We start from the raw sequence: 14,084 nt of genomic DNA, 5'->3' as shown, positions 1-14,084 counted from the left end.
CTCTGCGCGCGTAGCTTGTTGGGTCGAGCGTAACACATTCCTGGCGTTACAGAAGTGCATTGATCCCCTTAAGAGCAAAAAAAGGGAGCAAAAGATAGCAAAAAGATAGCAATACCAGGCAAAGTGAAGCTGGCCACTCGTTGCCACGTGCCCTCTAAGATTGCCTCAGCGCTGGCAACAGAGGCGGCCAGAAAGTAGCTTCTGGTGCACCTCGTGCACAAAGCCCTCTACTTAGGTGCACATGCAAATCGGCAAGAATAGTGTTGCAAACTCTCGGAGAGTGGCTGACCTCACCTAGTAGAGAAGAAGAGCAACGCCACCCTGATAACTTGATCCAGGAAGCTGTCAACAGAAGTCAGGACTGAGGCCCCCCCACTTTGCAATCCCCCCCACCTGTCTTTAAATAAAAACTTCCTCTCTCTCTCTGACTGAGGCCACAAGTACAGCTTTGCATCTTCGTATGCTTCTCTATGTAGTCATATTGTAGCTCGCACAACACTTGCTGCACATGAAATATCTTGTGTTTACCTACAACAGATTACTAAGGGAAGCTTGAGCAGTCGCTGCAAAAATGCGACTGCTCACTTGTGGGCAGTAGTGGTTGGCAAGGCCCGACACCTTGTCGAATGTCTTATGGCAGACAATGCACACATAGGTGTCACCCTCAGCGCTGGCATGCACGCTCTTCTCGTGATCTGCGCGGCTTTCTTTGTCCACAAAAAGCTCACCACAGGTTTTGCAGCTACAGCCTTCCTTCGAGGGCGCTGTGTGTTGCTTTTTGTGAGTTGACAGATCACTCATTTGAGTAAAGGTCTCCTGACAGGTGGTACAGCTGTAGCTTTTTACAGTGCTGTGTGACATAATGTGAGACGAAAGCTGATGTTCCTCCACGAAGCGCTTCGAACAGATGCTGCACTCGTAGGGTTTTTCGCCAGAGTGCAACTTTTTGTGATTTGCAAGGTCCTCTTTACAGGAAAAGGATTTGTCACAGACAGTGCAGACGTGCTTTTCGGGTTCTGTAGTCGGCTCATTATCCGCATGTTTTCTCTCGTGTTTTTTAAGACGGCCTGGCCGATCATAGGCCTGAGGACAGAAGCGGCAAGTGTACGGCTTCTGCGGTGTGCCCCGATGAGCGGTTCGCTTGTGAGCCAGCAAGCCACGATGAGTGGAAAAGCTACTTGGACAAAAGCTACAGAAGTATTTCGCTATGTTTGTGTGTGCTCTCTCGTGTGCGTCAAGGTCACCCTTCTCTGCGTAGCTTTCGGGGCAGAACCGGCAGGCATAGCTCTCTTCACCAGTGTGGACGCCCTCTTGCATGTCGACATCTTCTCTGCTAGAAAAGCTTTCCTCACCAGTGCCATTTGGTTCTTTGGTATGCTGCGTTCTTTCGTGAAAGTCGAGTTCCCCTTTACGAGTGAAGCGCAGGAGACAGGACGAGCAACTATAGCGCTGCCGACACGACCGCCCTGCCACATCACTGGCGTGATCTCTTCTTTCGTGCATTTCCAGCGAGGTTCTCCGAGCGTAGCCCCGAGAGCAGAAGCGGCAGACGTGCCTCTTTTCTCCCGTGTGTGTCCTCAGGTGCGAAGTGAAGGCAGATCGCTGAGCGAAGCGCCTGTCGCAGACGTCGCACTTGTACGGTTTCTCACCGGTGTGCACCCTCATGTGGAGGACCAAGTCCCGTTTTCGAGAAAAGCGCTTCTGGCACACCTCGCACGGGTGGGGCCTCTCCTTTTTGAGGTGCTCTTTCTCGTGCTTGCTCCAGGTGCTTCTCCGCTTGAAGAGTCGCGGACAAAAGCGGCAGTGCAGAAGCTTCTCCACGAGGTGCGTTTTCCGGTGAGAGTTCAAGTGGTACACGTGAAAGAAGTGTTTGTGGCAGGCGCAGCACTCGTACGGCTTCTTCCTGGTGTGCGCTTTCTCGTGGGCGTCCAAGTCGTCTTGAGAGGGAAGGAGCTTCTTGCAGTAACTGCAGATCTGTGGCCTTTGGATCAACTGCCCCCCGTGGACGGCTGAGCAAGTTTTCTCGGGACAGCACGGTGAGCAGAATAGGCAAGGCTGCTTCTCGGCCTGCTTCTTCTGACGCTCTTGTAAGAAGTTCCTGGGTGGATGAGGTGGAGAAAGAGTACAAAATGTTAGCAATCAACAGGGTTCCAGGAGCTTGTCTTTGCATATAAACGTGCAACACTCCAATAAAGGCACTCATAAAGGTTCTTTTTTATGTATTTTTCTCGTTTCATCGTGCTTTCCTCTTCTCTGCATTTCTTTCTACAATTGAAGTCCCCTTTTGATGCAGCAGCACATTTTCAGAGGAAGGAAGATGTTCAACTAAGCTTTCAGAGGTTCTTTGCTGCAAGGTTGAAGCAGTGATTGCAAGAGGTGAGACACAAAGTTCTGTTTAAAAGTTTTCCAGTAGTCTGCACAGAATTGATTGATTGATTGTGGGGGTTTAACGCGCCGACGCAACGCAGGCGATGAGGCGCGCCGTAGTGGAGGGCTCCGGATTAATTTTGACCACCTGGGGATCTTTAACGTGCGCCGAAATCTCGTACACACGGGCGTTTTTGCTTTTCGCCTCCATCAGAAAAGCGGCCGCCGCGGCCGGGAATCGAACCCGCGACCTCGTGCTCAGCAGCAGTCTGCACAGAACGTAATGCTGTTTTAAACATTTTGGAAATGCTACTTTTCAACTGTGCACAAGGTGTGCGCAAATTTGCAGAAGCAGTCAGATGGTTAAAGGGACGGACCACCGATTTTTGTTGTGTACACGTTCTCTAGCTCATATGAAAGCCAGCGTTTTATATAGTCGAGTAACCACAGGCGATTTATAAACAAACTAGCGGGAATAATTTTAACTTGGCACCAAACTTCTCAAAATCTGAAGGGTATGAATGAACGTACCCTTCAGATGTCAAGGTTGTACGTAATGCACAAACGTGACACTACATTACGTGTCCTGGTCACATGAACTGCAAACCTTGCAGCTACTGAAACTGCTCAAACGTTCAATCACTTATAGAAAACCTTCTATTGTATATGTTTAAATTGCATATGTATTTTTAAACATTCTTTCGGAAATTTTAAAGACACGCCGCCCACCGCCGCTGGGTTGCTCTCAGTGTGGCTAACTGAACCTCCGTGCCCAGAATCAATGGCAGTGGTCAGTAAACAGACCCAGTGAAGGAGCTTTGATGATTTTGCCTGTGTCAGAAGCATTTCTTCTGCTGAGATATTCATTTTAAGCTTTCAAAAACACCAATTGCATTTAAAAAAAAAATGCGCCCTGGGAGAATTGAACTACCGATCCCCACAACATGAAGACAGCATTCTACCTACTGTCCGTCTCAACAGATGGCGCCATTGTGCAAAATAGACTAGCGGTTAAAAAAACTGCATAAATGAATAAGAAAGCCTGCAACTCACAATATCTTTAGCTGGGGCAAAGTTTTTAAATACCGCTTTTCGTCTCGCATACAGACAAAAGTATGTAGCCGTGCTACTGTATGTCACGGTTGCCGGCATTATTTTTGGGAGGACACATTCGGCTCGTAGATCTAAAAATTTTGATTAAATAGTTCTAGGGAGTTATCAGCAAAACTGTTTCTCGTCGAGGTGCTTTAAGTGATGCCCTTTTATTTGGGATAGAGAACATATAGTTGAGAAAAATCGGTTGTCTGTCCCTTTAAGCAGCTCATGCTTTACCATTATTTAGTGACAACATATAGGAACACGCCAGAAAAATCTCACGACAGTGCGAAAAGGAAACGCAAAGGGGAAAGGGTTAAAAACAGCAACTACTTAAAGAGAACCCAGTTAGTACCTGAAAAACAGCAGCATTCTTTCTCTTTAGCTAAATGAAAATAGGATGTCTCTCGCTGAATGAGTGCCTCCGAAGGCGAACTTACACAATCTATGCCCCTAATGCCAATGGCCGATGCCTCGTATATTTCACGGGATTGGGCATCTCAGCATCATTTCAAGACCCGTGTCTGATCAAGCTTCGGGTAGCAGTTGCACTTTGTACGCTGTGAGGCAAGATTTCTTCCCCTTTTTGTGCATGGTGTCTGCATGCTCTCTAAGACTTTTGTTGACACACCTGCCTGCATGGCCTACGTAGACCTGCACGCAAAAGTATTTCATACACTAAGCAATCCACACCTTTCACGAATTGTTTTGCATGGTTCTTCCCACAAGTGGACTTGGGTCTCTTTTCATTGTTTGCTGCGGCACGCAGGGTGGTCAATTTGTTTGGCACAGAAAACAGCACCCACGCGTCTGCTTTGTTCCCGATCTCAACCTTCTTAAGGGGGTCGTGAAGACATTTAAAAAAAAAATTGATGAACAAACTTGATAAACAAACTATACATAGCCATTTCGTTGCACAATATTGGCAAATAGGTAAAAAAATGCAGTAATGGTTTCGGCGAAGCTTTCCTCCTCAAGTCGTGAAGTGACGTCATGTAAAGAAGCCAATCCTAGCTCACCCTTGTCTGCACAACATGTCAGAGTACAGCGAGCTCGCATAGGGTCAAATACAGCTACAATGTTGACGCCGTAATGAAATTCACCCACAACTGAACAGGGGATGCCTCATCTCTGATACAACTGGTCAACATGGTTGAGCTGTTAGTCCCCAGCCCGCACGAGTGGCGCAGGCCGGAGTAACCAGGTTTAAAGAAAACTGGCTATTTGTAAGCTGTTTACACTACTTCACACTATTCTAAACTGTCTTTCTGCAAGCTGGTATTGCTCAAGCTTCCAGATGTCTGTCTGACATAACTTCTGATGACAGTTACATAGCGAACGTGAACTTCATGGCCTGGCAATCGAGATGAATGATCGAAAGCTTAAAATGGGAATTCACTACTTACATAAGCACATTTATTGAAGGAACTTCGAGTAGTCGAAAAATAAAATGAACCCATCATTTACCTTTCAAGCGTAAAAATAACAAGCGGAAATCAGTCACACAGTGGGTCACTGAGTCCCACTACCGCACAGTTAAATTGCTTTCCTGCAATAAACAATGTTTTCAACGTTGTTTAGCCAATTGGATATGATTTTGTCTGGGCTACTGTAGAAGTGCTCAACAATAAGTTGGTGGTTAAAGCTGTGGGTAGAGTAGAATTTATAAAAACAAGCCCGAGTGATAAGCTACATATGCGCAGTGGCTTTTATACCACAGTTCTCGCTCGCGTGCAGTCTTTGCATCTTTGGCCAAGACATCGAGTTCATAGGCCTTTGTAAATGCCTCATGTAAGGCAGGTGCCAGAATACTTGAGAATTTTTGGTAGAACTCCGAAGTGAGGCCATCAGGTCAAGGTGACTTATGGGTTTGCAGGTTTAAAATGGCAATTTCCAGTTCTTGAAGCATAATTGGTCCTTCTACAAGAGCCCGCTCATCGTCACTGAGCCTACATTTTACCAAGATTATACTGTACTAATCCCGAAAAGTGACAACGCAGAAAAGTTGAAAAGCGTGGATGACTTCAGGCCGATATCTTTGTGTAACGTAGATTACAAGATATTCGCGAAGGTGCTGGCACGCAGGCTACAAATTGTAATCACAAGTCTGATAGGTTCGAAAAGACTTGCGGTATTCAGGGGCGGAGCATTCAGACCAACATCCATATTGCTTGTTCAGTACTGGAGTGCGTATCCGATGGTGCTGGGCAGGTTGCGCTTCTTCAAATTGATTTTGCCAAAGCATTTGACAGGGTTAGCCATCCTTTCCTTTTTGCTGTTCTGGAGTCAGCTGGGCTTGGGGAAGCCTTGTATAAAGGCATATCTTTCTGTTATAAAAGCTGTACGACCTGGTCGATTATAAATCGCGAACTCTCTAGACCTATTCCCATTAGATCTTCTGTACGGCAAGGTTGCCCATTGTCACCCCTTTTACTCAGTTTGTACCTTGAGCCCTTGTGCATTAGTATTCTCCAAAGCAGTGCCATTGATGGTTTCTCACCGGAAAACTATGAAGTCAAAGTTTTAGCCTATGCAGATGACCTTGCCTTTTTTTGTACGGACAAGAAAAGTGTTTTGGAGGTAATGATGCTGACACAGCGTTTTTGCGATGTAAGTGGTGCTAAGGTCAACCTTGAAAAATCAAGAGGTTTTTGGAAGAGCTGGTGGGGTACGCAGCCGCGTCAATATGGAGGCACAACATGGGACTCTGAAACAATACAGTACCTTGGGGTTCCTCTACATCAGATTCGGAACAGTGGACCTCATTGGTCTTCTGCACTTACTGTAGTGAAGCGTAAAACGCAGGCATAGATGGGGCGGGAGCTGTCTATATTTGCGCGCGCAGAACTGTGTAATGTATTTCTTGCCTCCAAACTTGTTTATGTTCTGCAGGTCCTTAGTTGCGCACGAAATAACGTTCAAGCATTTCACAGAGTGTTGGCTACCTTCGTATGGTGGTCCAAGCGGGAGCCCATGCGCCGCGATAACCTCTTCCTCCCGTCAAGGTCTGGTGGTGTTGGATTGGTGCCTTTGTACAACAGCTCGTTTCGCGGTTCTACTTTATTAAAACGGCTGATCATCCGTTTTTAAAAGTTTTTATTCAGCATAAATTGAGTGCTCATTTGTTTTTTTTATTTGCTCCAACCCACCCTGCGAATCCTAGGCCACTTCGGGGCTTTCTGAAAGAGGTTGCTGACACTTTCAAGTTTCTTATTGTGCGTTTCTCTCTCGAGTATTTGTAGGTCTCTCCAGGAAAGAATTGACGGGCATTTTAATTGAAAGTTTATTTCCAGTGCCCATTCACCGTCAACCATATCTGATGTTTTTAGATGACAGTGTGTTGAAGCGCATCAAGAAAATGTGCATCCAAGCGGCTGCAAAAACTTTATTTTTTAAGTTGCACACATCAACGTTGCCTGTTAAAACATGGCTCAATAGTAAAGGTGTATATGTGCCTTGGTCTGTTAACTGTCGCTTGTGTAACCAGCCGGAGACAATTGATCACTGCTTTATGTCGGGATGCTGTGTTTTTTTGGGATGTTCTGCAGCGGACTCTCACAAAGGACATAGACATCACCCCTTACAGTATACGATTCCTGCCAGGGATGAAGAACTGTTCCATGCCATATGACCTTTTCGTGCTGATAGGATTGTTTAGCCTATGGAAGTGTCGCATGATTGACCGCCATGCCGAGGAACCTCGTGGAACTAAGTCAATTTTTCGCGAACAATGTGCGCTTGTGTACAATGTCTATGCGGCGCCATTGCAGCCGCCGGACTGGTTGCATCTTCTTGAAGCGTGTGTGTGCCTGTCTGACTTAAAATGTATTAGTGAATGTACCACTATTATAGTTAGGGTGTGACTTTAAGCTATTCGGGCTAGTTTCCCATGCAATAAAGAAAAAAAAATTGCATCTTTGGTCAAGTAGGTAAAGTGACTGACTTCAATGCAGGCTTGCCTGGCAGCCGCGAGTTCAAATCACACGTGGGGGGGCTTTTTTTTTTTTTGCTTGAGCAGCTTTTGCCTTTTGATATGAAAAAGCTAAAATTGCAAAGAGAATTCAGCAAAGCAATGTGAACTTCAGCAGGGAAACTGGCTACAAACTGTACAAACATCCAGTAAGTCCGAGTTCTGCAACAACAGTTGCCAGACAACTGAAGCAGTCGTGCCACCAGTAACGTGGATAGAAAACTCTTTACGGCAACCAATAAAGGATGCATTATTTTTTAAATATCGGGTTTACAGCTTTGCAAAATAATATACAACAAGAGCTTTACTCTCCCGAATGTTCTTAAAATGAAGTCACTGTTAGACCGAAGATATCGCATGGACGCTTGCGATGTGCTTCAAATTGAGCATTTAAAAGGCGTATTTTAAATTCCAGAAGCAATGAATTGTGACAGTTTTGGATTTACGTTCTCAGAAGGTTATTTAATCAGATAAAATTAAGAAAAGGTGGATCAATTTTCTCTTCACGACCCCTTTGAAGACGTGCTTCTCCTATCTTTTTAGTTCTTATCCTCTGGACCTCTCAGTTGTTTGTCGGCGCATGTGACTGTTGTCTACTTCATCTCAGTTTGCTGCACCGCTTTTCTAGCAAGAAGTTTAGCAAATGGCACCCTTCAATAAATTGGCATTTCATCGTGCTGCTACCATGGAGATTGCCTGCCCAAGAGCCTTTACTTACCCTGGACCCAGATCCCTGACTGCACAACCAGTTTTCACTCTCTCTTTACAAATGTAAGGATTTCCACAAGGAGTGTGTCCGTCCCACTTTTCACAAGAGACAGTGGCGTTTAATACCGCTGATGCAAAAACTTGAAGGACGCGTGTTTGATTCCCGGCCGTGGTGGCCACTTTTCTGATGGAGGCGAAAAGCGAAAATGCCCGTGTGCTCGAGATTTTTGCGCACTTTAAAGATCCCCAAGGTAATCAAAATTAATCCGGAGCCCTCCCCTACAGTGGGCCTCATCGCCTGTGTAGTGTCGGCACATTATAAACCCCACAATCAACCAATCAATCAATGAATCAAAAACTTGAAAGGAAGCAAGGTCACTCTTACAACTGTGGCCTTTATCTCACAGGGAGCAATGGTACTGTGTCCTGCTCACCAGGAACTGCGGCCCATCATCTCACTCATCCCCAACATGAACAACTATAAGAGAGCCTCCCCTTCCACCTACCCAGGTCAGGGATGCACATCCCGTACTCTTACAGAAATGAATAAAAAATACCAGTATGCCTCCCACCAGTGATTAGCAGCTACAAATTCCACAAGTAAAAGGCGAACAAACCGTATTTACTGGACCAGGAGGACCTACAGGCTGCACCCATGCTGGCAGTGAGCACTAACAACCAAAGCTGCCGCGCTGGCACCCTAACCTTCTGTTCTCGTCCCCAACATGCCCCGAGCAGCAAGTACACTAGTAGGGAGGACAACCCCACGAATAGCGGCAAAAGGCTTACAGGGCTACCAACACTTGACTACTTCAACGGTACAAAGTTCAGTCGTAATGATCTGCCTATCCGTGTAACAATAATTTGCACTGACACTGGCTTAACAGATTAAACTAACAAATAAAAGTTCACCCTAACAGGATTCAAACCAGGCCCTAGGTAATCATGAGCGAATTAAATTGAACAGAAGACCAAGTGTGTGCACTGTTGTGCGGTTTGTGTTTTTTGGGGGGGGGACTGAAACCCTGTGCATAGCTCCCGAGTTTAGCCGCACACCTCGAGTCCATGTTTAGCCTGTGTTTCGCATTCACAGCCACTTTCATCACAGTAACCAAGCTTGCTTAATCATTCTTCTGTGTCCAGGTAACCAGAAAACAAGCACGGTGGCCTCAGTGACCCACCTAACATGACTGGCAAACGGGCAGTAGAGGCAGCAGCTGGGCTTCTCCGGGCCTTCGGACGTCTTTGCCGGGTGGTGGTCTTTCCAGTGCTTGTACGCACTGCTTTCGTGAATGAAGAGTTCGCAGCACTCCTCGCAGCAGGTCCCGGTGTTGACCTCGAGCCCTGGGGTCACGCAAGAGCCAGAGAAAGTGGCTGCTGTTACGGAGGATACTTTCCGAGTCTAGCTCATTGCTTGGGATGGCTAGGAAATCGCCTCGTGGCAAAATTGAAACACAAGCGTCAGTTAAACCTGCCAAAGAGTAACGAAACCTGGCACGGAGCGAGACAGTCCAAATGGATTAGTGGAACGGTTGGTTCCAGCTGAATCTAAGGGTTCGCACGACAACAGAATAAGCTGATCTGGGACAGTTACTGAAGGATTAATAAGGCCCCATGGGATACAAAAAAAACCTCCTTACCAGATAAACCAGTGAAATTCACCTGCAGTGTGGCTAAACCACTGTTATTCCATCCCGTGATTTTTAGTTAATGAAAATTCAAGCAATGGAAAAACAGAATGCTCACAGTTTTGTATCCCTACAACAGGCGCCAGGCCTCCAGAGTAGGCATCGATGGCATCTGCCATGCACTCGCGAGGTCTGGAATATTAAGTCCCCGCCTGTACTTGGCAAACATAGATTATATATGCTTGTAAAGGGCCCTTGCTCTAAACCGCGGAGATCATTACAGCGAGAGGTGACTATGGCGAGGGTTAAGTGCAACAGAGCTGGGAAGCTCATAACATGCCCCTAGCTCTAGCGATATCAGTGGTGGCCCTGGTGTCACACAGGGTACGAGATAAGCGCTAAAAATCCGATGTCAGTGAACTAAGCCAAAAGGCGTTGACTTGTGATCAGGGGTCAATCAGATAAAAACAATGATGGATGTAAGGGTATTGTACAGGTGTAAAGTTCAGGGAAATATCGTTACCTTGCATCATGGCATGCTGATTGATTGATTGATTGTGGGGTTTAACGCGCCGACGCAACGCAGGCGATGAGGTGTGCCGTAGTGGAGGGCTCCGGATTAATTTTGACCACCTGGGGATCTTTAACGCGCCGAAATCTCGTACACACGGGCGTTTTTGCTTTTCGCCTCCATCAGAAAAGCGGCCGCCGCGGCCGGGAATTGAACCCGCGACCTCGTGCTCAGCAGCGTAACGCCTTAGCCACTGAGCCACCACGGCGGGTCATCATGGCATGCTAAACATCCAATTAATATGGGGAGAACTGAAAGCCGTTGTCTGAACCTCTCACAAGCTGGCGGTGGGGTTCTGTTTAAAAGATACGTGTAGCGTGTGTGTGACATATATTAATCTGCATATTGATATTTCTGTAAGCCTGTTCTATTTTTCTGCGTTGTATTTGCCTATTTGTGGTTTTATGGTGTGCAGACTGTTTTGGATTAGCGTGTCACTGTGTAGCTCCCAGCACATATCCCTCCCAGCAAGCCTGTTTTAGAAAGTTGAGAAGTTGAGAACAGGAGCCCTGCTTTTGGCTTCCTCTGGGCACCGTCATATAGAGGTGGCATCAGAAAGACCCTTTCTGTTTGGCTTTCAGCTCTCGTGACAACATTGCGACAACACTGACAGTCAATCAGAACAGTCATTTGGGAAGACAGCAACAACCAGGTTAAGTCAAGAACAGTTTCTCCGCCCCTATGGTCTTCATGCGAAGCTGTGCCGTACGATGGAAGTCCTGATGGAGCAACTTTCAAAGATCGGCTGATGCACCCGGTAGAGCAGGCAAGCTTTCGTGTCTTTCAGCAAAACGGGCGCAACATTCCTTGCACTGCAAAAACTTCTGCGTGTACGCACATGTGCACAGACGGTGCATGCACAGGAAACTTGCAGTGGGAAACGGAACAGCAGTACCTCAGAGGTAGGCTGCTAAGATTTTGATCTAAGTTTAATGGCGTGATGTTATAACGAACTGCATAAGTAATTCTTTCCCAATATTTGTTTCGAGCCTACTGAATGTGGTACAAGTAATGCCACCTCTGCTGCCGACGGACGTCGCTACTGCGTGGTTGCGACTGTGGGTCAAAAGCAGGGCATCATTTTGCGACACTTCTCGTCGCACGCACAAAACTGTTTCGTGTGGTTGGCTTTTTATGCGTGGCACCAACAGTGAAGGTATTCCCTTTGGCTGCACAGTTTACTATGTCTTACTCGTCCCACAAGGTATTAACTCTTAGGGGATTGCACAATAAGAAGATTGCAGGTGTCCCACCAGAAGAGGGGGCGTCCGTTTGGCACCCCACACTGCAGGTGGTAGCGGGAACAACGAGGTGCGTTACTCCTGGTCCGTTGCTCAGAGGCACGCCCTGCGTCCCTGTCAGTCAAAACGAGACGCAGGTGTCAGCACAGAACACAAACACAAACAGCTGGCGGGAGGCACCTGTGCTAGCTGCGCTCATGGTGACTTGCGCCTCCTGAAGTCACTGCCGGCCTCTCTGTTCCGGGCTACGCCTGCGGGTCCGGCCAGCTGGCCATGATTTGGCGGAGACGTTTCTGCGTACGCCGTGCACGTTGTCAGTGAATGCATCAACAAAGCGCACAACGAAAACAACGAACAGTTGCACTTTGGAAACTGACCCCTAGCCGTGGTCGCAAAGCCCGTTTTCGTAACTACCTAAGCCCCTCTTTCAATCGCCAGCGGCTGTCGCCTCTCAGCACCCCAAAGCGCCGTTCAGCTTGACGCTGCGCATTGGTTTACGTACGGGTATTTTCGTTATTTCCTCCGCTCTCTTCCCAGTGCAGTTACTCAGAAAGCCGCCACAAAACCCTTTTGCGTTTCTCCAACGTTCCCTACCTTTGTCACGAAACTTGCACAGCACAGAGTTGCGGCGCGGAAGCTCTCTCACCAATGTACACAAAGCCTTTGCTTGCAGAAGGAAAAAACTTGAGCTCGATCGATTTACTCTTTTAATACGTACGGCGATAGCAATGACAGTCTAGCGTTTTTCGGGAGGACCCAAGCGTTGCAGACGCATCGATGCCTATCCTACGGCACACGCACGGCTGTTTTTATTGCCTTCGCTGCAACGGCTGTCGTGCAAGAAAAAACAAAACGCGATACAACAACAAAAAAAGGGTACTAGATACAATGTTTGCTCATGGCAAGACTGACGGCCGCCAAAAATTACTACGAAAGGTCCGTCATGAAACGAGCGCATGTCGACAGTACTGAAAAGTACTTCAAGATATTAAAAATTACTTACAGCCAAAATTTAGACTACAAACGAATTAAGATTGCCAGTATATCAAAGGAATTTCTGTTTTACAGTGTACACGTACTGCGCTGGCGCTGCTGGCACCAGCGATGCAGCCGGTGCAGCTTTCGTTCCTACACATGGAGGATGTTCCTACATGAGCGATGCGAAATTAGCGCCAGAGGTGTGTGTGTGTGTGTGTGTGTGTGTGTGTGTGTGCGTGCGTGCGTGTGTGTGTGTGTGTGAGTGAGTGTGAGAGAGAGAGAAAGAGATCGATCAGAAGACGCCTGCTTCCCTCTCAACTGGTGCTGAGTGAGGGGGTTGGGAGAAGGGGATAGTAGTATGTTTGGGAACATGTATAAGAGTATGGTAATTAGAGAGCACAGTTTTGGGTGGAAGTGTGGGGACGTGCTCTCCAACTAAGCTTACAACTTTAGTTGAGTGATCTCTTAAAAGTACCCTGCAGCACTTTTTCAACTTTTTTTGAAATCTTAAATGCTTGCGAACGTAATCACCCGTACTTAGATTAGGGGGTCGCAAAGTACCTCAGCCAAAAATTATTGCTCTATGCCCATCAGATAACTTCGAAACTCGCTCAAAAGATCTTTCTCTCTTTCCCGGTCTTGACGTTCTTCAACCACTCGAATTGCGTCATTAAGGCCATGTAGCGGCTGTTGGCAAGTTTTCCTTCAGTTGCAGCAATGAACGCTTTTCGATAGCAACTTTAGAAATAAAGCCACAAAAACAAAGCAGAAATGGAAGGTGTACCTGCTGCGACGAGCAAATCACGCAGTGCCGCTCCGTGCTGGCGATAACTATGGGTCTATTCGATTCAGCCTGCACCTCTTGAACCAGTTCACAGCGGTGCAAAGCGGGTTCCGCCATCGGTGGAACCAGACCTGCACATTTTTCGTCTGCTTCTGCACCTCCTCGGCAGGGAGTGCAGGCAAAGTTATGAACTTGTCCTGCACTCGTCAGCCCCACCGGTGAATCGAACAGCGCGGTTCAGGTGCCGCGAGCTGCACCACTGGAACGAACGGCTAAGTGCTGCACCACTTCAACTGGTTCACGCGGTGCAGGTGGAACGAATAGACCTTATAGCTTTCGCAGTGCTTCCAGATACGAAGGAAAGAGTGAAAGCATTTATTGAAAGTGTTGCAGGGTCCCTTTATTATGTGGTGAGCTTGGAAGTCCCTGAACTGCCCAGCGCCTGCTTAGTTAGCTAACTCATCCTCCATGGAGGTGTGGGCGTCCACACAATTTCACTTTTCTGTCCAGAGGTCGATTTGCTTATAGAATCCCATCTGTCAGAAAAGCCATGGCACCCATCCCGACTCGTAAAGCCTGCACAATTCTGCGTGTAGTGCTGCAGAAACCTACACAGTTGGATTAAAGCAAAATTCTAATGGTTTGAACCATTAGAATGCCCTCTGGAAATCTTGTGTCGCCATACAGTCCACGAGAGCTTCCTAAGCCTAACACAAGGCCTCGAGAAAGCGGGATGCCCGAG

The 14,084-nt window shown here is 47.2% G+C and overlaps 1 protein-coding gene across 1 annotated transcript in view; it reads right to left on the bottom strand.

The window, feature by feature from the left end:
* The window catches only part of LOC144142954 (uncharacterized), a 33,447-nt gene extending 20,996 nt beyond the window's left edge, over positions 1-12,451 (bottom strand). Inside the window, exons 1-5 of the mRNA XM_077674782.1 lie at positions 12,175-12,451; positions 11,761-11,873; positions 11,593-11,694; positions 9,322-9,484; positions 532-2,098 (exon numbers count right to left, since the gene is read on the bottom strand). Of these exons, the coding sequence (XP_077530908.1) occupies positions 532-2,098; positions 9,322-9,484; positions 11,593-11,694; positions 11,761-11,779 (1,851 nt within the window). The 5' untranslated portion in view covers positions 11,780-11,873; positions 12,175-12,451. The remainder of the gene's footprint in view (positions 1-531; positions 2,099-9,321; positions 9,485-11,592; positions 11,695-11,760; positions 11,874-12,174) is intronic.
* Positions 12,452-14,084: the final 1,633 nt, after the last annotated feature.

This window comes from Haemaphysalis longicornis, unplaced genomic scaffold (assembly GCF_048455015.1).
Source record: "Haemaphysalis longicornis isolate Haplotype H1 unplaced genomic scaffold, Haemaphysalis longicornis Haplotype H1 scaffold_6, whole genome shotgun sequence".
Lineage (NCBI taxonomy): Eukaryota > Metazoa > Arthropoda > Arachnida > Ixodida > Ixodidae > Haemaphysalis > Haemaphysalis longicornis.
This window is presented reverse-complemented; position numbering and strand designations above follow the sequence as displayed.